The sequence below is a fragment of the Doryrhamphus excisus genome, linkage group LG20, assembly GCF_037039965.1.
Source record: "Doryrhamphus excisus strain RoL-2023G ecotype Guam linkage group LG20, RoL_Dexc_Guam_v1.1, whole genome shotgun sequence".
In the NCBI taxonomy this organism is placed as follows: Eukaryota; Metazoa; Chordata; class Actinopteri; order Syngnathiformes; family Syngnathidae; genus Doryrhamphus; species Doryrhamphus excisus.
Genome location: NC_136376.1, coordinates 3,087,148 through 3,105,317, shown reverse-complemented (window position 1 = coordinate 3,105,317; position 18,170 = coordinate 3,087,148). Strand labels below are relative to the sequence as shown.

Genomic DNA, 18,170 nt, shown 5'->3' with positions numbered 1-18,170 from the left:
ATCAGTTCACAGTTCCACATGTCCAAAAGGAGTAGGAAGAAGCAAAGCTTATTAAATCCTACCCCTCCATCTGGTACTTTTACAATCAGTAACTGTTACATTTGTTCACTTCCTGCTTTCCTAATAGATTTTTTATTTATTTTTTTTAATTTAAATCGTTGCATCGTTGTGCATTGTTTGATTTCCTTACTCCTTACTTAGTGGTCTCAAACACAAACACAAAACTCACTGATTAGCACTTGGGGAAAAAAATTAGCCCGTGCCACCAGTTTCACAGGACGTCACCAAATTTGGTGGAGAGGTCAATCGGGTCCGGACGTACAAAAAAGTCTCAAGAAGCCATGTTCTAAAACAAACAGGAAAGTAAGAATTTGTGTTTAATTTAGTGGAAAACCAGGGTTTGTTTTGTATTTTTGACCATTAGCCCTTTATCTGTGAATGTCAATAACTCCGTGTTACAAGATGTCACTCAATGTTACATGATCTTCATCATAACTGGTACATGTCATGAACAAGACACAGTAATTCACTTCCTGAATTCACCTCAACGCCGCCTCTGACTTAGATGAATTTGCGTGGGCGTTTAAGGCTGCTTGTTTTGCATTTTAATGAAACATAGTAGCCTTTTTCAAGCGTTCATTTCTGGTCTTCCTAGCGCTGCTTCATGTGACCTCAAGCCAGGGAAAGCTATTGATTGATGCGCATATTAAACTGATGGGATGATACCAAGACAGTGCATCTGTCCGTGGAGTCCGTATATTTAAATGGATCAGTCATTAGTGGTTCTCCATATGCAAAAAGACGCATGATGTTGAGGTAATGTATTCCCCTTCCATAGCACCTTCATGACTCCCATAAAGAGGACACATGGATGCAGATTATTTGTTCAGTATCATTTTTTATGCTTTTCGATATTTAGTTGGAGTTTATTTCAGCATCGCTCATTTCCCGTCTGGTGTAAGCGATTCGTCAAAGTTGCTTCCATTAAAGGTGGAGATCACCATTACTGCCGCTCCACGAAGCCCCGCGTGGGAGCTGAATAATTATTTACTGACGCCCATAAAGCATGGACAGTATGGATGTGAGAGGTTGATGGTTTTATAATTGAGGGGAAATATCGGCAGCCCGGATGGTTGACTGTTTTAGTTTCCAGTTCTTTGTCGTAACGAAATGATCTTTTATTTGGGGTTTTTGTTTCCCTCGCAGTGTTAATGTCTTTACCGTTGTGGAAGCCGCAGATCTGTTTATTTCGTTCTGTTAATGCGATCCTCTCGGCACGGCACCTTCAGGATGAAGAACCTCTGGGGTCAGGGTTTTAGTTTTTAGGCTAGGAGTATGGGTTTTGTGTTGGGGTAACATTATACCCAAACCTGACACTGACAAAACGGTTTTCGGATTGGGTTTCAGCCTTTCGGTTAATGTTTGGGTATGGCTCAGGTTTTAAGTTTAGGATTAGGGTTCTGTTAAGGGAAGGGCTTTTCAGTCAGGGTTTGTGTTGGGTTTAGGATTTAAGGCCAGGGTTTGGTTTTGTGATTAAGCTCTAGGGTTAGGTTTTTGGATTGGGGGTTAATAGTTTTAGGTTTCAGATTTAAGGTTAATGTTTTTGGTATGAGTCGGGTTTTAAGTTTAGGATTAGGGTTTTGTTAAGGGTTGGGCTTTTCAGTCAGGGTTCGTGTTGGGTTTAGGATTTATCGCCAGGGTTTGGGTTTAAGATCTAGGGTTAGGTTTTTGGATTGGGGGTTAAGAGTTTTAGGTTTCAGATTTAAGGTTAATGTTTTTCATAAGAGTCAGGTTTTAAGTTTCGGTTTAAGGTTTTGTGTTTGGGATGACCATTAGGGTTAGGGTTTTGTTCTTCACCTTCAGGGCAAGGGTAGGGCTTTTTGTTCGGGATTTGGGGTGAATATTTTTGGCCAGAGTTTGTGATTAAGATCTAGGGTTAGGTTTTTGGATTGCGGTTTAAGAGTTTTGAGGTTTCAGATTTAAGGTTAATGTTTTTGGTATGAGTCAGGTTTTAAGTTTAGGTTTAAGGTTTTGTGTCAGGGTTGACAATTAGGGTTAGGGTTTTGTTCTTCACCTTCAGGGCAAGAGTAGGGCTTTTTGTTTGGGATTTGGGGTGAATATTTTTGGCCAGGGTTTGGGTTTGTGGTTAGGATTTATGGTTAGGTTTTTGGATTGGGGGTTAAGAGTTTTTAGGTTTGGGATTTAACATTAATATTTTTGGTTTGAGTCAGGTTTTAAGTTTCGGTTTAAGGTTTTGTGTTTGGGATGACCATTAGGGTTAGGGTTTTGTTCTTCACATTCAGGGCAAGGGTAGGGCTTTTTGTTCAGGATTTGATGTTGGGGTGAATATTTTTGGCCAGGGTTTGGGTTTGTGTTTAGGATTTAGGACTAGGTTTTTAGGGTTGACCTTTGTTCTTCACCTTAAGGATAAGGGTAGGGATTTTCAGTCGGACTATAGTGTTGGGTGTCCAGGGTGTACCCTGCCTCGGCATAGAAAATGGATGGACTAGTGTTGGGTTTAGGATTTCGGGTTAGGGTTCTGCAAGTGGACTCCAAATTGTCCATAGGTATGAATGTGAGTGTGAATGGTTGTTTGTCTATATGTGCCCTGTGATTGGCTGGCCACCAGTCCAGGGTGTACCCCTGTCAGCTGGGATAGGCTCCAGCATACTAGTGAGAATAAGCAGCATAGAAAATGGATGGATGGAAGATCTGCAAGTGTGCATATGAATAATATTGGACAGCTGTCCATCACACCAAACATATTGATATTAAATACCGGATGTGATCATGATCCAGGGAGGAGCAGGAAAACCGGATGCTTCCATCGGTGAAGGACAACAGCGGCAGCCATGGGTCTCCAATCAGCGGCAAGCTGGAGGGTCTCTTCTTCAGCTGCAACACAGAGTTCAACACGGGCAAACCCCCCCAGGACTCCCCTTACGGACGCCACCGCTTTGAGGTCCAGGCCGACGCCCTCTTCAACCCTGACACCAACCTCTACTTCGGGGACTTCTACTGCATGTACACGGCGTACCACTACGTCATCCTGGTCCTGGCCCCCAAAGGCTCCCAGGGGGACAACTTCTGCAAGCAGAGGCTCCCCGCCCTCGACATCGCCAACAACCGCTTCCTCACGTGCACGAGGGGCGAGGACGGCGACGGCGGCCTGGTGTTCCATCACGCCCAGGACGTGATCCTGGAGGTGATCTACACGGAGCCCGTGGAGCTGACGCGGGGCACGGTGGCCGAGATCAGCGGGCATCAGCTGATGAGTCTGTCCACCGTCAACGCCAAGAAGGACCCGAGCTGCAAGACCTGCAACATCAGCGTGGGCCGCTAGCGAGGATGCGAGACGGACTTCCTAGTGCACTGACCAACATGCATGAAGCAGCTGATTTAAACACACACATCACTTACATCATCAATGTTTCAAAATAAGAGTCCTTCCATGTAAAAAAAAAAAAACGTCGCTAACATGGCTGCTTCTTTGTTTTGCTCATGAATGCCTCCTTTTTGTTTCTTATTCTTCTCTAACGTTTCTTTACACCCCCCTCTCGTGGCATGAACCGGTACTACAGTTTCCCCCAAGGCTGCAGCATCCAACCAAAGGTATAAAAAAAAAACAAAAAAAAAAGCTGTGCAATCCTACTGTCAGTGAACGCAACAGCCTGTAAAGTGATGGGCGATCTGCGTTAACCTTTAACGAGCATGAGGCCGTCGTTCGTGCAGCATGAGTGTACCGGGAGTACTGCGGTGGTGTCGTTGCCGTGGCAACCGTCTCTGTTGTAGCGTAAAGAGGAAAGGGGGAAAAAAAAACAACTGTTCAGTGGGATAAATGTGAAAATATATTTATTTTTTATGGATACATTCATATGTAGATACACAGTATATATAGTTATATATACCAGAAGTGCACACACACACACACACACACACACACACACACACGTGATTCATGTCAAAGACAGCATTTAAGATTGAACGGGATTCCTGTCAAGCGAATGAAGGGAGAGACGTGATGATGCAATATAATGTTCATGTTCACATAATTGGTCAACGTGAACGTAAAAACAGCACAGAGTACACTCGTTTCCGTTAAGTCAAACAATGAAGGACTGAAAGGTTGGTTGCATTTCATACACGGGAGTACCAGGGCCACACCGACAACGAGGAATTCTGGGAAAATTAACCCATGAGAGTAAAATGCTAATTACAGGAATAATGTCAAACTATAAAATGAAAACTTTGTCTTTTTATTTACGGTATTTTACGGCTTTTTTTCTTGTAATTTAATAATTTGCGTCTGATAACATGAAGATTTAATAATATTTGATAATATTACAACTTCATTTTTATACTTCTGTTGTAATAATACAACTTTTTCTTGGGAAGAAAATATGACTTCTCAGAATATTACTACTTTAACAAAAGTGGACTCCCCCCCCCCTTTAAAGTATTTAATCGTTAATTTTCTACCGCTTATCCTCACGAGGGTCGGGGGTGCTGGAGCCTATCCTAGCTGTCTTCGAGCGAGAGGCGAGGTACACCCTGGACTGGTGGCCAGCCAATCACAGGACACATATAGACAAACAACCATTCACACTCTACATAGAGAAGGCCAAGAGTGGAATCGAACTCAGGTCTCCTAGCTGTGTGGCCTGTGCGCTAACCACTCGCCCACTATGGAGACTCAAAAAAAGTATTTATTCATCATTAATATTTATTAATTAATTCATTTTCTACCGCTTATCCTCACGAGGGTCGCGGGGGTGCTGGAGCCTATCCCAGCTGTCTTTGGGAAAGAGGCGGGGTACACCCTGGACTGGTGGCCAGCCAATCACAGGGCACATACAGACAAACAACCAGTCACACTCCACATAAAGATGGCCGAGAGTGGAATCGAACTCGGGTCTCTGAGCTGTGTGGCTTGCGCGCTAACCACTCATCCGCTGTGGAGCCTCAAAAAAAGTATTTATTCCTCATTAATATTGTGACTTTTTTTGATTGTTTGGAACAATTTGGAACAACAATAATGTTTGCCTATATGACTAATACTATATATGAAAAAAAATATGATTCTTGTATTATTATATTTTTTACATATTACAGTTTTGCCCACATACTGTACTCTGATGTAATTCTCCTAGCGTTACAAGAACTTGGCTTCATTCATTTTCTAAAACGCTTGTCCACACTTGGTATTGGGATTATGCTGGAGCCTATCCCAGGTGGGATACACCTGCCAACTTTGCCATTTTTCCCCGCAATCTGACCAACTTCACGGTGACTCCTCGCCATTTTACCTTTCTGTGTGGCCCCCGTACCCCTTCATCGATTGGATGCCTTTTATTTTGCCTTTATTAAGCAGACGCATACTTCACAACAATAAGAATAAGAAACAATTAGCAAAGTGCCATAAATACACCTACACTAATGTTGACATTACTCATCATGTACAATAAAGTACGCTAGTACGCTACATGACATACACGTTGCTTCATCTTGTGCTTTTTGGACTTCCATCTTCCTGTAAAGTGCAAACGAGCTCATTCAAGTCCTGTTCGGGTTCTTTTGTTTTTGTTTGTCAAGACTAAAAGCTCCACTGTGAGAAGCTCAGCTGCTCTTGGCTGTTTCCTGTTTTTTACTGAGCAGAGCCTCCAGGAGGCGGAGCTTTGCTTTGAGGTTCTTATACTGGCAGTACTCGTCTGCCATGGGACCGCGGTCCTCCTTTTGACAAACCCTGCAGGAGGAGACAAGAGGACGCTAGGCTTATTTGTTGACGGCCCCTAAGTTGCCTTAACTGGGATGGCGTTGTACAGCGTGTGTTGTTAGCACGGATAAATGACTGTATTTACATGGATGGCGTACACTTTGCAGTCGTAGCGTCTTTCCTCGGCTCTCTGTGCTGTATCGGTGACTGATGCCGTTATACATTTTTCCCACGCAAGTTCCTTCCTTTCTCCTGATTTCATTTGATTTTGTTGTTATTTTATTCTTTGTTACTTGACACGATGCATTGTTCAAACCAAAATGCTCCCGAGTTTGTTTTAAAGATGGAATAAAACTCAAAAGCAAATGTTTACTTAAGTGTGTGTGCGTGTTTTTGTGGGTACCTGCCACTCAGCGTGTAGAAAAGATCCTCAAACTCTCGCAGCGCTCGATGAATCCGACGCTTTTCCAGCCGGGTGATCCTCAGATGGTCCAGTAATTCCGATCTGCGTGACGAAAACACGCCGCCGTGAAGATATCACATCAAACAAGTTCATAAAATATCAATGTCTTCTACCTGGAGGCCTCATGGAGTGTTGCCATGGTGACCACCTGCATCTGGAGACACTTGACCTCCTCCAGAGGAGACACCAGAGGTGTTTCTGACATTTCTAACGGGGGAGCAGGCAGCGGCGACCCCGACGATACACTTCCTGGTGTCGGGCTTTGCTCTTCATCAGAGCCTTCCTCTTCCTCCTTTCATTTATGTGCAAAAATAAAAACAGCAAGAGTTCAGTGACGTCCATTGGGACTGTGTTATTTCATGTAGTGGCCTTTCAAGGCCGCCAGAGGGCAGCAGAGGTACGAAAACGGAGGTGGCCAAAATCAGGTCAGATTTGATTATGACTGAATAAAAATGATACTATATTTTATCATCTAATATTATAACTTAAAAAGTACTTTTTTTCGTTATAATTTACTACTTAAAATTTTTTTAAATGTTTTTTTGTTTTTTGAAATTACAACAACATTACAACATTTTTTCAAAATTCAAATTCAAAATAATATTAAGATAAGAAAAGTAGCAATCTTAAAAGGACAAAACAAATCTTGAATTTACAGAAATTGTTTTTGTTTTTTTAAATTACAACAAAATATTTTTTGAAATGAAAGTCCTAAAATAACAAGAAAAAAATATTACAATGTATTAAAAAAAGAAAATAGTCACAATGTTACAAAAATAATATTAAGATAAGAAAAGTAGCAATCTTAAAAGGACAAAACAAATCTTTAATTTACAGGAAAAAAATTGCCCAAAAAGTTTTAAAATTACAAGAACAAAAAAAAAACAATATTACAAGACAAAAAAATGTGTTTGTAAAGAAAACAGCTGCAATGTTATTTCTTGTAATAACGTGACTTCTAATGTGACAAATACAACTTTTTTTGTGGTCACATGACAACCGCTGAGCAAAACGGCGTACTCACAATGGTGGTGATGAGTGTGGGGGACGGGGAGGACAGCAGTAACTGCTTGAGGACGTGATAGCGCTCATAGAAAGGCATGATGGCGGAACACTCGGGGACTTCACTCTGCAAGCACAAAGAGAAACCACTTGTTATACTGGCAACAACAAACATCAAATACCTGAAACTATTTACATCTTAAATGGCTTATTTACTTTTATTATGTCTATTTATTGGGTAAGACAAGTGTAAAACAATTTAAAGACACACACAACAGGAAGTATGCTGCCCAGAAAATACCTATTTATGTCTAATACATCTTATTTTCTCAGATCTGGCTGGTAAATTGGGTAACATTAGTGTAAATGTGACTATAGGGGTGTTATTTCCTGTCTTGAGGGCTCTAATCATGTGAAATACCCGGTTTCTATGAGGTTTGTGATTAGACATAAACATCATAGATTAGGCTTACCGGGCGTCCATGCAGACTCTCAAAGTAGAGGAGACATTTCTGCAGGCTGGACTTCTCCAAGCTCATCTGGGAATGGTTCATCTCCTGCACATGAAGGCATCACCAGGGTCAGCATGACAGTTTTAAGGTTTTTAAAGTGTCCCCCTTTTAAAGTGTCCCTGCCAAAAAGAGACGGGGACCTTGATGCTGTCCGGCAGGCCGAGCTCCCGTCTCCTGTCCTTCAACGTGCTGGTGATGACGTGTAGCGTGTCCTCCACGCTGGGCTTGTTAGCGTTGCTGTTGTTGTTGATGTGCTCCAGCTCGGGCCCCGAGAGTGCCGCCTCCCTCTCGTTGCTCCCGCTCAGGTCTGCTGGGGGGTTCGCCGCTCCTTTGAAGACACCTTCCTCCATGTGACATAATTTGAGTTCTGCACACACAGAAACAGAAAGACGTGTCCATTTATGTGCTTGTTAGTAGACTTACCGGCCACATTATTAGGTACATCGCTAGGCTCTCATGAAGCTAATCACAAATAAAGGTGTGTTTGCATCACCTTTAAGCTGCTTGCGGCTCTTCAGGAGCTCCGTAACGAGTCTGGCAACTTCTGGATGTGCAGTCTTGTCGTAATTGGAAGGCTAGGAAAAACATGGAATGAGAGGAGACACTTCCCACGTCCACGGATGGTGACTCATTCGTTTTGTCTTTGGTGTTCACCTTCAGCCTCTCCTGCTCAAAATGCTCCTCCAGCTGTCTGATCCTCTTCCTCAAGGTCTGGATGTGTCTTTTCAGCAGCGACACTGACGAGGAGCCGTCATCTGGCGCCGCGCGGACACTGCAGCGCGCCCTACGGGCGGGACACACAACACGTCTAAAAATGAGAAGAACTTGAGTAACAACAAAAGTGCGTCTTACATGCGGATGTGCTGGGAGCATGGCGGAGAGGGGGCGCTGTCGGGGTCCAGGTTGTAGCGCAGACTGCTGCTGAGGTTGGGGCAGCGCGGCGACGGGACCGGGCACTCGCTGGTGGTAAAGCTGGAGAGGAGAGGGGGGCTGCTGGTGGAGCCCGGAGAGCTCGACAGGGCGTCCTCGTCTCCTGGAGGAGCGGTGTTGGCGGGCGCAGGACCACATCGTGAAGAGTCGGCGACTGGCAGGCAAAATAAATCGATGAGTCATCAAACTTTAAGGTGAAAGAAAGGCTGTCACGCAGTGAAAGCATGTAGGATCCGACAGATCCATGTTGTTTACTTTCTTCACTTTTTCATAGTAGAAAAATAAAACACATTTTTGAATGTCTATTATTAGTCAAAAATATTCACATTTAAACAAACTGGATGCATTCTTGACCTAAAGGCATAAAAATGTCTCAGTCAACTAAAATACAAATATGTGGCTTTCAGAAGACGCATTTAAAGACGTGATATGTAGTACTCCACACTGGTCACTAGGTGTCAGTGTTGTTACATTATAAACTCCTGTATTGTGTAGTTGCCAGCTACAGAGGGAAGTGATGTTTTGCATGCTACGCTACGTTATTCATTTTCTATCGCTAATCCTCACGAGGGTTGCGGGGGTGCTGGAGCCTATCCCAGCTGTCTTCGGGGCGAGAGGCGGGGTACACCCTGGACTGGTGGCCAGCCAATCACAGGGCACATATAGACAAACCGGAGTATAGCATAGAAAGCATAGAAAATGTTATCTACAATATGGTTTTTAGCACTATTAGAGCCCTCTAGACAAACACTAACACCCCTATAGTCAGCTTTACACTGGCATTACCTGAAAACCTACACATTAGCATTAGGAATGCCTAATGCTAACATTACTGAGTACTACATATCATTTGTCTTTCAATAGTCACAAAACAATGATCATTCATTCATTCATTTTCTACCGCTTATCCTCACGAGGGTCGCAGGAGGTGCTGGAGCCTATCCCAGCTGTTTCGGGCGAGAGGCGGGGTACACCCTGGACTGGTGGCCAGCCAATCACAGGGCACATATAGACAAACAACCATTGACACTCACATTCATACCTATGGACAATTTGGAGTCGCTAATTAACCTAGCATGTTTTTGGAATGTGGGAGGAAACCGGAGTACCCGGAGAAAACCCACGCATGCACGGGGAGGTCTGCGCGCTAACCACTCGACCGCCGTGCAGCCCTCATTATTCATTGAAATACATTATAATGAATACAAACAGTGAGCTGGCATTGTTCAACTACAAGCTGGAACGACTAATGCTGAAAAGACAGTGTTTCAAGAAATGCTGCATATGTTTGACAGACAGCACCATCTATCTACATATCCACGCACTCACATTCACTCTCGTTTTCGTGGGTGCAATGTCGTGAGTGACTCATGAGTCCTTCCTATTGGCACCAACATAACCACGGTATTTTCATAATAAAGTTAACAGACTTGTCCTCCCAAGCGGCGGTTGTGATGTCACTAGCGGTGACGTGCATGTGACAAACACGCCGCCATGCATCAGTGTAGTGCTGGAAGCTCAGGAAGATGATTTCACGCACTCACCGGGCCGTGATGGGTCCACTACGTCCTGCGTTGGCGCCGGCGGAGGCGAGTGGAGGAGCGGCATGTGGTCCGCATGCAGGCTCGGCTCCCTGTTCAAAAGAGGCAGCGGGTGGGCTGGCGGGTTCTTCTGGTCCCTGGGGTCCTCGGGCGCTGGGTTAGGAGGGGGTCCCGTGTCGGCCTCCAGGGCTTGTAGCTTGAGGGACGGGCTCTGGAAACAGAAGCAGAACATGGCAACGGGCCGAGGTGTCTTTCTTAAAGTCCACCGCAGGGATAAGGATGAAGGTGTCACGCGACGTTTAGCGCCTGAAAGGAAGCGGTTAAGGTCAGTCCAAGCATCCTGTCGAACATGGCCGCAGCGTTTCTCAAACACGAGTCAGAAGGATGAGATTCCCACATGTGTGGGATCCAGCCAAGAAGTCCATTAGCTCAGGCGGACACGTCCCTAAATGCACATGGCATTCCTTCCGGCCGGCATTCCCTGCACTCCCGCTGCCGAGCTGCCTCCACATGGATTATTCATCAGGCACGGCAAGAAGGGGCGCGGCGGGAATACCGCTCGTGTCGGTGCGTGCGGCGTGGGTGTGTGTGCGCGCAGGGAGGACGAAGAGGAGACGTGATGAGGAGGGGTTTCCACGGCAACGTTGTCAGAGCGAGCCAGGGAGCTGATTTGATGGCGCTGCGGGGAGTCACGGAGAGATGTTTGCCTCCGTGTCGCCAACATGGAGGCTGGGATACAGCAGTTTGCTTTCAGGCTGTTGTGGGTGGGGAGGTGCTGTGACATCATCCTCATCCTCCCCATCAGCGGCATCACGGCTTCAAACGCTGCTTTCTCACGCTCCTGGGCTGTTCATTCATAAAAAAAACACAGCCGTGTGCGTCACCGGTGGAGGGGGGTGTTAGGAGGGAGGGGGGGCTGGCATCTATAGAAGCACAAGCAGGCCAGCTCACGCATCTACGGAGGTGTAAAAAATATATATATATAGGATGACACGATCATTGAAGGTGCCCTGTTGTCATAGATACCCCTTAAGGTAATTTATGTGGCTAAAATGGCAGCGAGGGTTGGGTGGCTCTAGTGCGAGTCACCGTGGCAAGCCTGTAATTATCAGCGCGTGTCTGTCAGGAAGCAAGACAAGCGGACACGCTGATCGTGTGCCGTGCCTGTGCTGCGGTCCTAAATCTGCACGTACACAATAAAAACATGTGGTCGTGTCATGCTCCATAATGAAACAAGCACATTGTTCTCCACCTGCACTATCGACTGGGATGCATTACTATAGCTTCTCTCTCTCTCTCTCTCTATATATATATATATATATATATATATATTACTATCAGAACTTAATAAAAATATTTCTAATATTGTGCATCTTTTTCTGTAAAAAATATATTTTTTTCCCTTTCAATTTAAGTTCGGAATATAAACATTTTTTGTGACATTTTTCTGTACTTTCTTTCTTGTAAATATGACTTTCTAACACAAATTTTTGGGGGAAAGTAATTTTTTTTTTATTTTAATTTGGATGATCATTTTACTGACTGTAGTTTGTATTTTTTACAAGCACAATTTGTACTCTTGGGACAATTACTGTAGTTTTCACTGTTTTTTCTTGCTATTTTATGACTATTTTTGTTGTCATTATTTACATTTTCTCTTGTACAATTGCAAAAAAAAAAAATTCTTTTTCTGTATTACAATGACTACTTTTTTGTATAAAAATACATTTTGTTTCTTTTGCATTTATGTTGTAATTTAACAATTGTCCTTGTAGGATTGAGACATTTTTCTGTACTTTCTCTCTTGTAAATATATGAATTTTCTAACTGTACTTTGAACAAAAATACACAAAGATTGTGAATATTTTCTTTAAAAACGTTTTTGAAATTTAATTTAACATTTTTTGGCAGCACTATGGCAGTATTTTTTTTTTACAAACATAATTTGTAGTCTATGAATTTTAACATTACTGTTTAAAAAATAATAAAAGCAATATTGGTGATTTTTTTAGTCATTTTATAAAAATTTTAATTACATTATTTTTGTAGCACAATTGCAACTACAATATATATTTCCTGTCATTTTATCTTATTATGTAATTTCAAGATTTTTTTTCCCTCCATACAACTTTTTTCTTAACTTATCTGCTCTTTTGTAATTCAATGATTTCCCTCTTTATGTAGTACATTTGTTTCCTTAAAAAATACACATTTGTTGTGGTAATATTACAATTATTTCTTTTTTTTTAATTAAATTTTTTCAAAATACCCACAAAAATGTTTTTTCCTATTTCCCAATGTCACAGTACAGTACTCATGCAGCCCTAAACCACCCCGTTACCACCACTACTCTTGTATATTGACTTCTACAGTATTGTCCCTTGAGAAGATCTATTGGAATTGGAATCCACCTGCTTTGATACCGTTAGTACCTTTACCTACTGATGATGGGATCGAACCCGCAACCTTCAGGGTGGATGACCACCCTACCAGCTGAACCATGCCACCCATGGTCCGTGTTTCTAACCAATACTGTACGAAAGCTACTTCAAAGTGCGTCTGCCGTGGCTGTGAGTCTTGCGACATCAGCCATGCAGAAATGAGACAAACTGTCCTGCAGCTCTGCTGCGGACGCCCGCCATACTAGGTCAGCCCAAAGTAGCCAGTCAAAGGGGCCACGTGAGCCCACCCGCGGCAGCGCCGTGTTATTTGGACTGGAATGGTATCAAAAGCATGTCTGTGAGCATCACGGCGCTCTAATAACCCACTTGTCACAGCAAATGCAAAAGGAGTCGGGCAACGGAGGAGGACAACAACTGTAGTGTCCACAGACATCACATCACATTAATACAAAGCAAAGCAGCAATGTCAGGCAGGGGCTCTTGTGACTTGGGCAAAGAAACATCCTCTGTAAACTTCACCAGGGGGAATTCTGACCTATTTTGACAAGCAAATGGAGTAAACAACCAGCTAAAACACCCGCTACTTCAAGTATTGTCATTCACATGAGTACACAAAGTATTAGAGAGCAGCGACAATTATGGGAAGAATTTCTTTCAAAAATGTACTGTCTTTAAAGATACAGTATTAATGCAGTATTAATGCAGTATGCAGCTTTTAGGACACCATTCAATTTCAACTTCAACACAGGGGTGTCCAAAGTGCAGCTTGAGGGCTATTTGTGGCACATACTAAAAATAAAATTGAACAAGCAAGCAAAAATAATTGAGTCATTTTACAAGAATACATTGAAAAAACATCAAAAGTCATAATTTCACAAAAATAACATCGTCATGGTACTACATATAATAGTAATATTTCAGTAGCATAACATGGAAATATTCAAGAAAAAATATTTTGCTAAACAAAATAATGTAGGGGAAAAAGTAATAACAGTATGGGAATAAATTCAATTTTATTATAAGAAATATTATAAAAAAAACATTTATAAGAATAAAGCTGGAAAATTAAAGAGCTGTAATTTTACAAGAATGAAGACAAAATACCACAAGAAAAAAAGCAATTTTACAAGAATAAACTCATAATATTCCGAGGAAAAATTTATGTAATTTTACTTGCGTAGAGTGGAAATATTAATAAAAATTAAATGTTTATTAAACAAAATAAGGTTGTCATTTTTGGAAGATTACTATGGTAAGTAAGTCAAAATATTAAGTGAATAAAGTTATAATACTACAAGAAAAGTTGAAATATTTGGAAAATCCTAAAAAAAAGTAAAAAATTGCAATTTGATACTAATTCTAAGCTTTCATTTGTCACTTTGTGGCCCTCGCTGGAAAAAGTTTGGACACCCCTGGCTGAGATTGTGCGGGTGTACCTAATTAAGTGTCCAACATGTGTGTACATAACGGTACGCTTTAAAAAGCATCTCTACTAACATGAGGGCAACCTGCGGCGAAAGAGACGTAGCCATTAGGAAGGAAGGAAGGTAGGAAGGAGCGTGCGTCCATGATGAGCACTCGATGGTCAACATGGCACAGCGACGTCCTGGAGGCACAGCCGCTCGCCCGCTGCCCTCAATTACAGTGTGGCCACACACGCATGCACACACACATACATCATCATCATCATGACACACAGCGGGATGTCTCCAGGCCAGAAGTAGGCCACGCAAGTTTGAGCCGCATTCATTGCTGCTGAGCTCCATATTCATGCTTATGGTTCATCTGAACCAAAGACTCCCACCCACGCCGACATGCAGTCGTGTTAGACCAACACTCCATTAATCTTTCCTGCAGCTGTCGGACTCTAGAATCAAAAATGCTCAAAAAAATCCTTTGCAATAACTGTGCAATTAAACATGCAATAAACTGTGCAATAAAAACACGGCTTGGTCAACTACTTTACATAGTGTATATGATTTGTATTAGACATCCACCTTTATTCATTCATTTTCTACCGCTTTTCCTCACGAGCGTCGCGGGGGTGCTGGAGCCTATCCCAGTTGTCTGGGTACACCCTGGACTGGTGGCCAGCCAATCACAGGGCACATATAGACAAACAACCATTCACACTCACATTCATACCTATGGACAATTTGGAGTCGCCAATTAACCTAGCATGTTTTTGGAATGTGGGAGGAAACCGGAGAACCTGAGAACATGCAAACTCCACACAGAGATGGCCGAGGGTGGAATTGAACCCTGGTCCACTAGCTGTGAGGTCTGCACGCTAAACACTCAACCGCTGTGAAGCCTAGTCATCCACCTCAAAATATTAAAAAGGTCACCTCAGAAGGGGGCTGACGACATCGGAGAAGGTGGGCTGGAGATGATGGGAGGCCGGGGGAAGATCTTGTGCTTCCTGAAAAGATGAACCAACACGGTGTTGCACACTCTCTGCTCCTCCAGCATCTTGGGTCCTGCTGGAACGCTGCGTCGGGAAGACATGGGAGACCGTTCAGCATCTCGTGTCGTATCTACTTGTGTCTACTCTGACCCAACACAGTCCTAGCATGGACTGTTTTCACGCCTGGCGTCGGGGAGAAGGCTCTGCAGCTTTCCGTTGTGGAAGAACCAGGTTTAGAGACAGCTACTTCCCCCTGGCCATCAGACTGCTGAATGCCAAATAAGCCACTCTATAAACAATTTACTGTTACCGCTGTACATTGTTGTTCATATTTGATGTAATGTAATTATTCTCCACATTATAATTATTATTATTTATTATTATACGGGAGCCAGGCAACAACATTTCATTGGCAATTTCACTGCTGTGTTATTGTGCAATGACAATAAAGGAAGTCTATCTAGTATCTATCTAAAAAGATATTGTCAAACACTCCCATCTAGTGGAAGAAATCATGTATAGCAGCAACCTGCACTGTTAAATGTAGATTTTAATGGATCAAGTTGGATTTTGGGCGCCCCCTATTGTTGTAAAATGGAACTTACTACACTGTAATGGATGCCAATGTACTCCAAGCAGCCAGCAAAGGATGCAAAGGTCATGCTAGTGAAGTCAGACAATATTGTAATATATATATATATATATATATATATATATATATATATATATAACAGGAGGTGATGTGGGGTTGCCATGGCAACAAGCCAAGGGCTATTTTAAGTGAATTGCTAACACTATTATTATCTGAATTGAAATGGTGATCGAGATGTCTAAGTAGAAATAGCACATCTCCACATGTCAAAAGGTACGGGTCAATGCGGACAAGTGTGTCCTCCAAGGCCTCGTCAGCATGACAGGGTGACGCATATGGAGGTTGGGGAAGAAGGGGGGGAGTTGTTTCGAGACTCGGATGACAAATATGTGTTCCGAGGTCAAGGTGCCTAACCAAGCTGTGACATATGCGGCATGGCGAGTTCCCGCGGTGAAGTCTGTGTGCTTGTTTCGTCGAGAATGGATGGAAAAACAATCACTCACAACTGAGTTCAATTCTTCTCATGCACTTTAGCAACATTACTGTGTGCTACCATATTTTCTTAGCTTAGAACAGAGGGGCCCCAAAGTGCAGCCATTTGCATTTTTTAACTGATTGGTGGTGATGGATTGGTGGCCAGCCAATCACAGGGCACATATAGACAAACAACCATTCACACTCACATTCATACCTATGGACAATTTGGAGTCGCCAATTAACCTAGCATGTTTTTGGAATGTGGGAGGAAACCGGAGTACCCGGAGAAAACCCACGCATGCACGGGGAGAACATGCAAACTCCACACAGAGATGGCCGAGGGTGGAATTGAACCCTGGTTTAACAAAATTGCAAGTTTTTTTTTGTTTCCCAAGTCATAATATCATGAATTATGGTCATAGCGTTTTGGAGTATTTAAAGTTTAGGATGTTTAGGATGATGGTGACTTACTGAAAGATACAAGGTCCAAAGATGGTGGCGAGGTTATCCACCGTCATGAGGTTTAACTGACTGTAAGCAGCGACTCTAGACAGGAAGTTGGTGAAGTAGGACAAGACGGTGAGGTTGTCGTCCGGGATGCGGCAAAGGTTTTTTTTCAGGGACAGGTTCAACTCCGCCTCGTCTGTACTTCCTAAGACGTGAGCATAAAGAAACATATAGGAAATTCATAGGAATTCATATTTAAAATAATACATGTACAATCTCTCCCTGAATGTTCTGAACTCCTAGTTTTTGTGTGTGGATCTACGCCTTAGCTGCTGTCTTGTTATGAACCGGTTGAGACTGAACAGCACCTCTGAAGCTTTGGACCAGACGTCTGCGTTGGTACTCCGGTACTACGGGTTCAGGCAGTTCTTGAAAGAACAGTTTTAGCAGCGAAGCCACATTGGGCACTTGTTCCAGCTCCAGGTTCACCTTCTCGCCACAATCAAACCGCTGCCTCAGCTGATGGATCTTCACCACAGAACCGCACCGTTGAAAAAGACCCTGATACTCCATTCCTGACAACGATAAAGTATTTGAAAGGTCTTCTCCGTCACCTTCGAAGGTGTTTAGTCACTTACCGTGTTTCTCCAAGAACTGCACCATTTCTCGTAAGACAAGTGGTATTCCGTGGAACATCTGCCCGTTTTTCCTCAGTGTCTCCAGGGAAACGCCAAACACACATCTGGGATCCACTGAGGGGTTTGAGACCCGCACAGGAGCAGCTGTGTGTGAGTTGACACTAAACAATGGTATTATGACTGAAGACATTTCTTTCTGGAAGGAGAGAAACACACCATGAGTAAATAGCCATTTCCTGTTATTTACTGATGACTATTGCTAACCAGTAACGACTGGACTACTGTCCACCATTGATGAAGCATTAGTAACCACACAGTCCCATCATAGCAAAAATAAAGCCCCCAAAATGTAGTCAGGTCAATACAGAAAAAATAATATAATATAATAAGTAAAATAATAATAGGCCTGAAGATGACTTACAGAAAATAATGAGACTTTTCCTCCCATTTTCAGGCTGATTTTCAGGCCAGGAACAGCAAGCATCCTACTGAAGTGGTGTTATTGTTTTCATTACTGCCATTTGCTCTCAGATAAGTTCTTCTCATGTATAAAAACCGCTGACTTTTGGCTACGTATTGTAAAAATGAGTTACTTCTAGAGACTAAATATGAGTTACCGCTATAAACGACACAATTCAATTAATTACTAGCTAAATAACAAGGTAATGTTTTGCTACAACAGTGGCGGAGGGACATACACAGGTGACGCGGTCCCAACGTAGTAGCCGTTTGGTGACCTTAGCACGCTCGTTTACTTAAATACAATTGGTAAGCCAAATAACAAACGTGGTTAATTAATTTGGTTAATTATTACATACGAATATTCATCCGAACATCATAATTTGACAGGAGCGAGAGCTGTGTTTGACTTTGTTTCTCGGGACTACTTAATATGCCGGATTACAGACTTTCGGGTTTAACTGGATAAATAATACAATTTCTATTTTTGCTTGACAACCGTAATGTTGAAGTAGACGAAATAAACATCGTTGTGGTGGCAATTATCACCATCAATGGCGTGTATACGAGAATAACGTAGTCTTGAT

The 18,170-nt window shown here is 42.8% G+C and overlaps 4 protein-coding genes across 4 annotated transcripts in view; 1 reads left to right on the top strand and 3 right to left on the bottom strand.

Moving 5' to 3' along the window:
* phyhiplb (phytanoyl-CoA 2-hydroxylase interacting protein-like b) overlaps window positions 1-6,095 on the top strand; it is a 21,531-nt gene extending 15,436 nt beyond the window's left edge. The window contains exon 5 of the mRNA XM_058058450.2: window positions 2,800-6,095. Coding sequence (XP_057914433.2) covers window positions 2,800-3,343 — 544 coding nt within the window. The 3' untranslated portion in view covers window positions 3,344-6,095. The remainder of the gene's footprint in view (window positions 1-2,799) is intronic.
* LOC131108045 (ankyrin-3-like) overlaps window positions 1-18,170 on the bottom strand; it is a 202,216-nt gene that overhangs the window by 15,357 nt on the left and 168,689 nt on the right. The window lies entirely within an intron of this gene.
* fam13c (family with sequence similarity 13 member C) lies at window positions 3,831-10,967 on the bottom strand. Its single transcript, XM_058058445.2, has 10 exons — window positions 10,165-10,967; window positions 8,543-8,774; window positions 8,345-8,474; window positions 8,184-8,265; window positions 7,831-8,057; window positions 7,652-7,735; window positions 7,201-7,305; window positions 6,290-6,468; window positions 6,117-6,218; window positions 3,831-5,743 (listed from the first exon to the last, which is right to left on the bottom strand). The coding sequence occupies exons 1-10, from the start codon at window positions 10,391-10,393 to the stop codon at window positions 5,617-5,619; spliced, it is 1,497 nt and encodes a 498-aa protein (XP_057914428.2). The 5' UTR covers window positions 10,394-10,967; the 3' UTR covers window positions 3,831-5,616.
* On the bottom strand, window positions 10,229-18,170 carry LOC131107927 (protein FAM13A-like). Its single transcript, XM_058058452.2, has 6 exons — window positions 17,546-18,170; window positions 17,125-17,320; window positions 16,855-17,061; window positions 16,511-16,691; window positions 14,912-15,054; window positions 10,229-10,372 (listed from the first exon to the last, which is right to left on the bottom strand). Exons 1-5 carry the CDS (start codon window positions 17,606-17,608, stop codon window positions 14,913-14,915), a joined length of 789 nt encoding a protein of 262 aa, XP_057914435.2. The 5' UTR covers window positions 17,609-18,170; the 3' UTR covers window positions 10,229-10,372; window position 14,912.

What these genes read in the sequence shown, in the direction of transcription:
- fam13c (XM_058058445.2), bottom strand. Translation starts at nt 10,393, where the DNA reads ATGTTCTGCTTCTGTTTCCAGAGCCCGTCCCTCAAGCTACAAGCCCTG. An exon ending in AGTGGACCCATCACGGCCCG is followed by an intron (nt 8,775 to 10,164) that starts GTGAGTGCGTGA and finishes TTTGCCTGCCAG; the next exon opens with TCGCCGACTCTTCACGATGT. An exon ending in GAGCCGCAAGCAGCTTAAAG is followed by an intron (nt 8,058 to 8,183) that starts GTGATGCAAACA and finishes CTGTGTGTGCAG; the next exon opens with AACTCAAATTATGTCACATG.
- LOC131107927 (XM_058058452.2), bottom strand. Translation starts at nt 17,608, where the DNA reads ATGCTTGCTGTTCCTGGCCTGAAAATCAGCCTGAAAATGGGAGGAAAA. An exon ending in GAAAAGTCTCATTATTTTCT is followed by an intron (nt 17,321 to 17,545) that starts GTAAGTCATCTT and finishes CTCTCCTTCCAG; the next exon opens with AAAGAAATGTCTTCAGTCAT. An exon ending in TCTGGTCCAAAGCTTCAGAG is followed by an intron (nt 16,692 to 16,854) that starts GTGCTGTTCAGT and finishes CTCACGTCTTAG; the next exon opens with GAAGTACAGACGAGGCGGAG.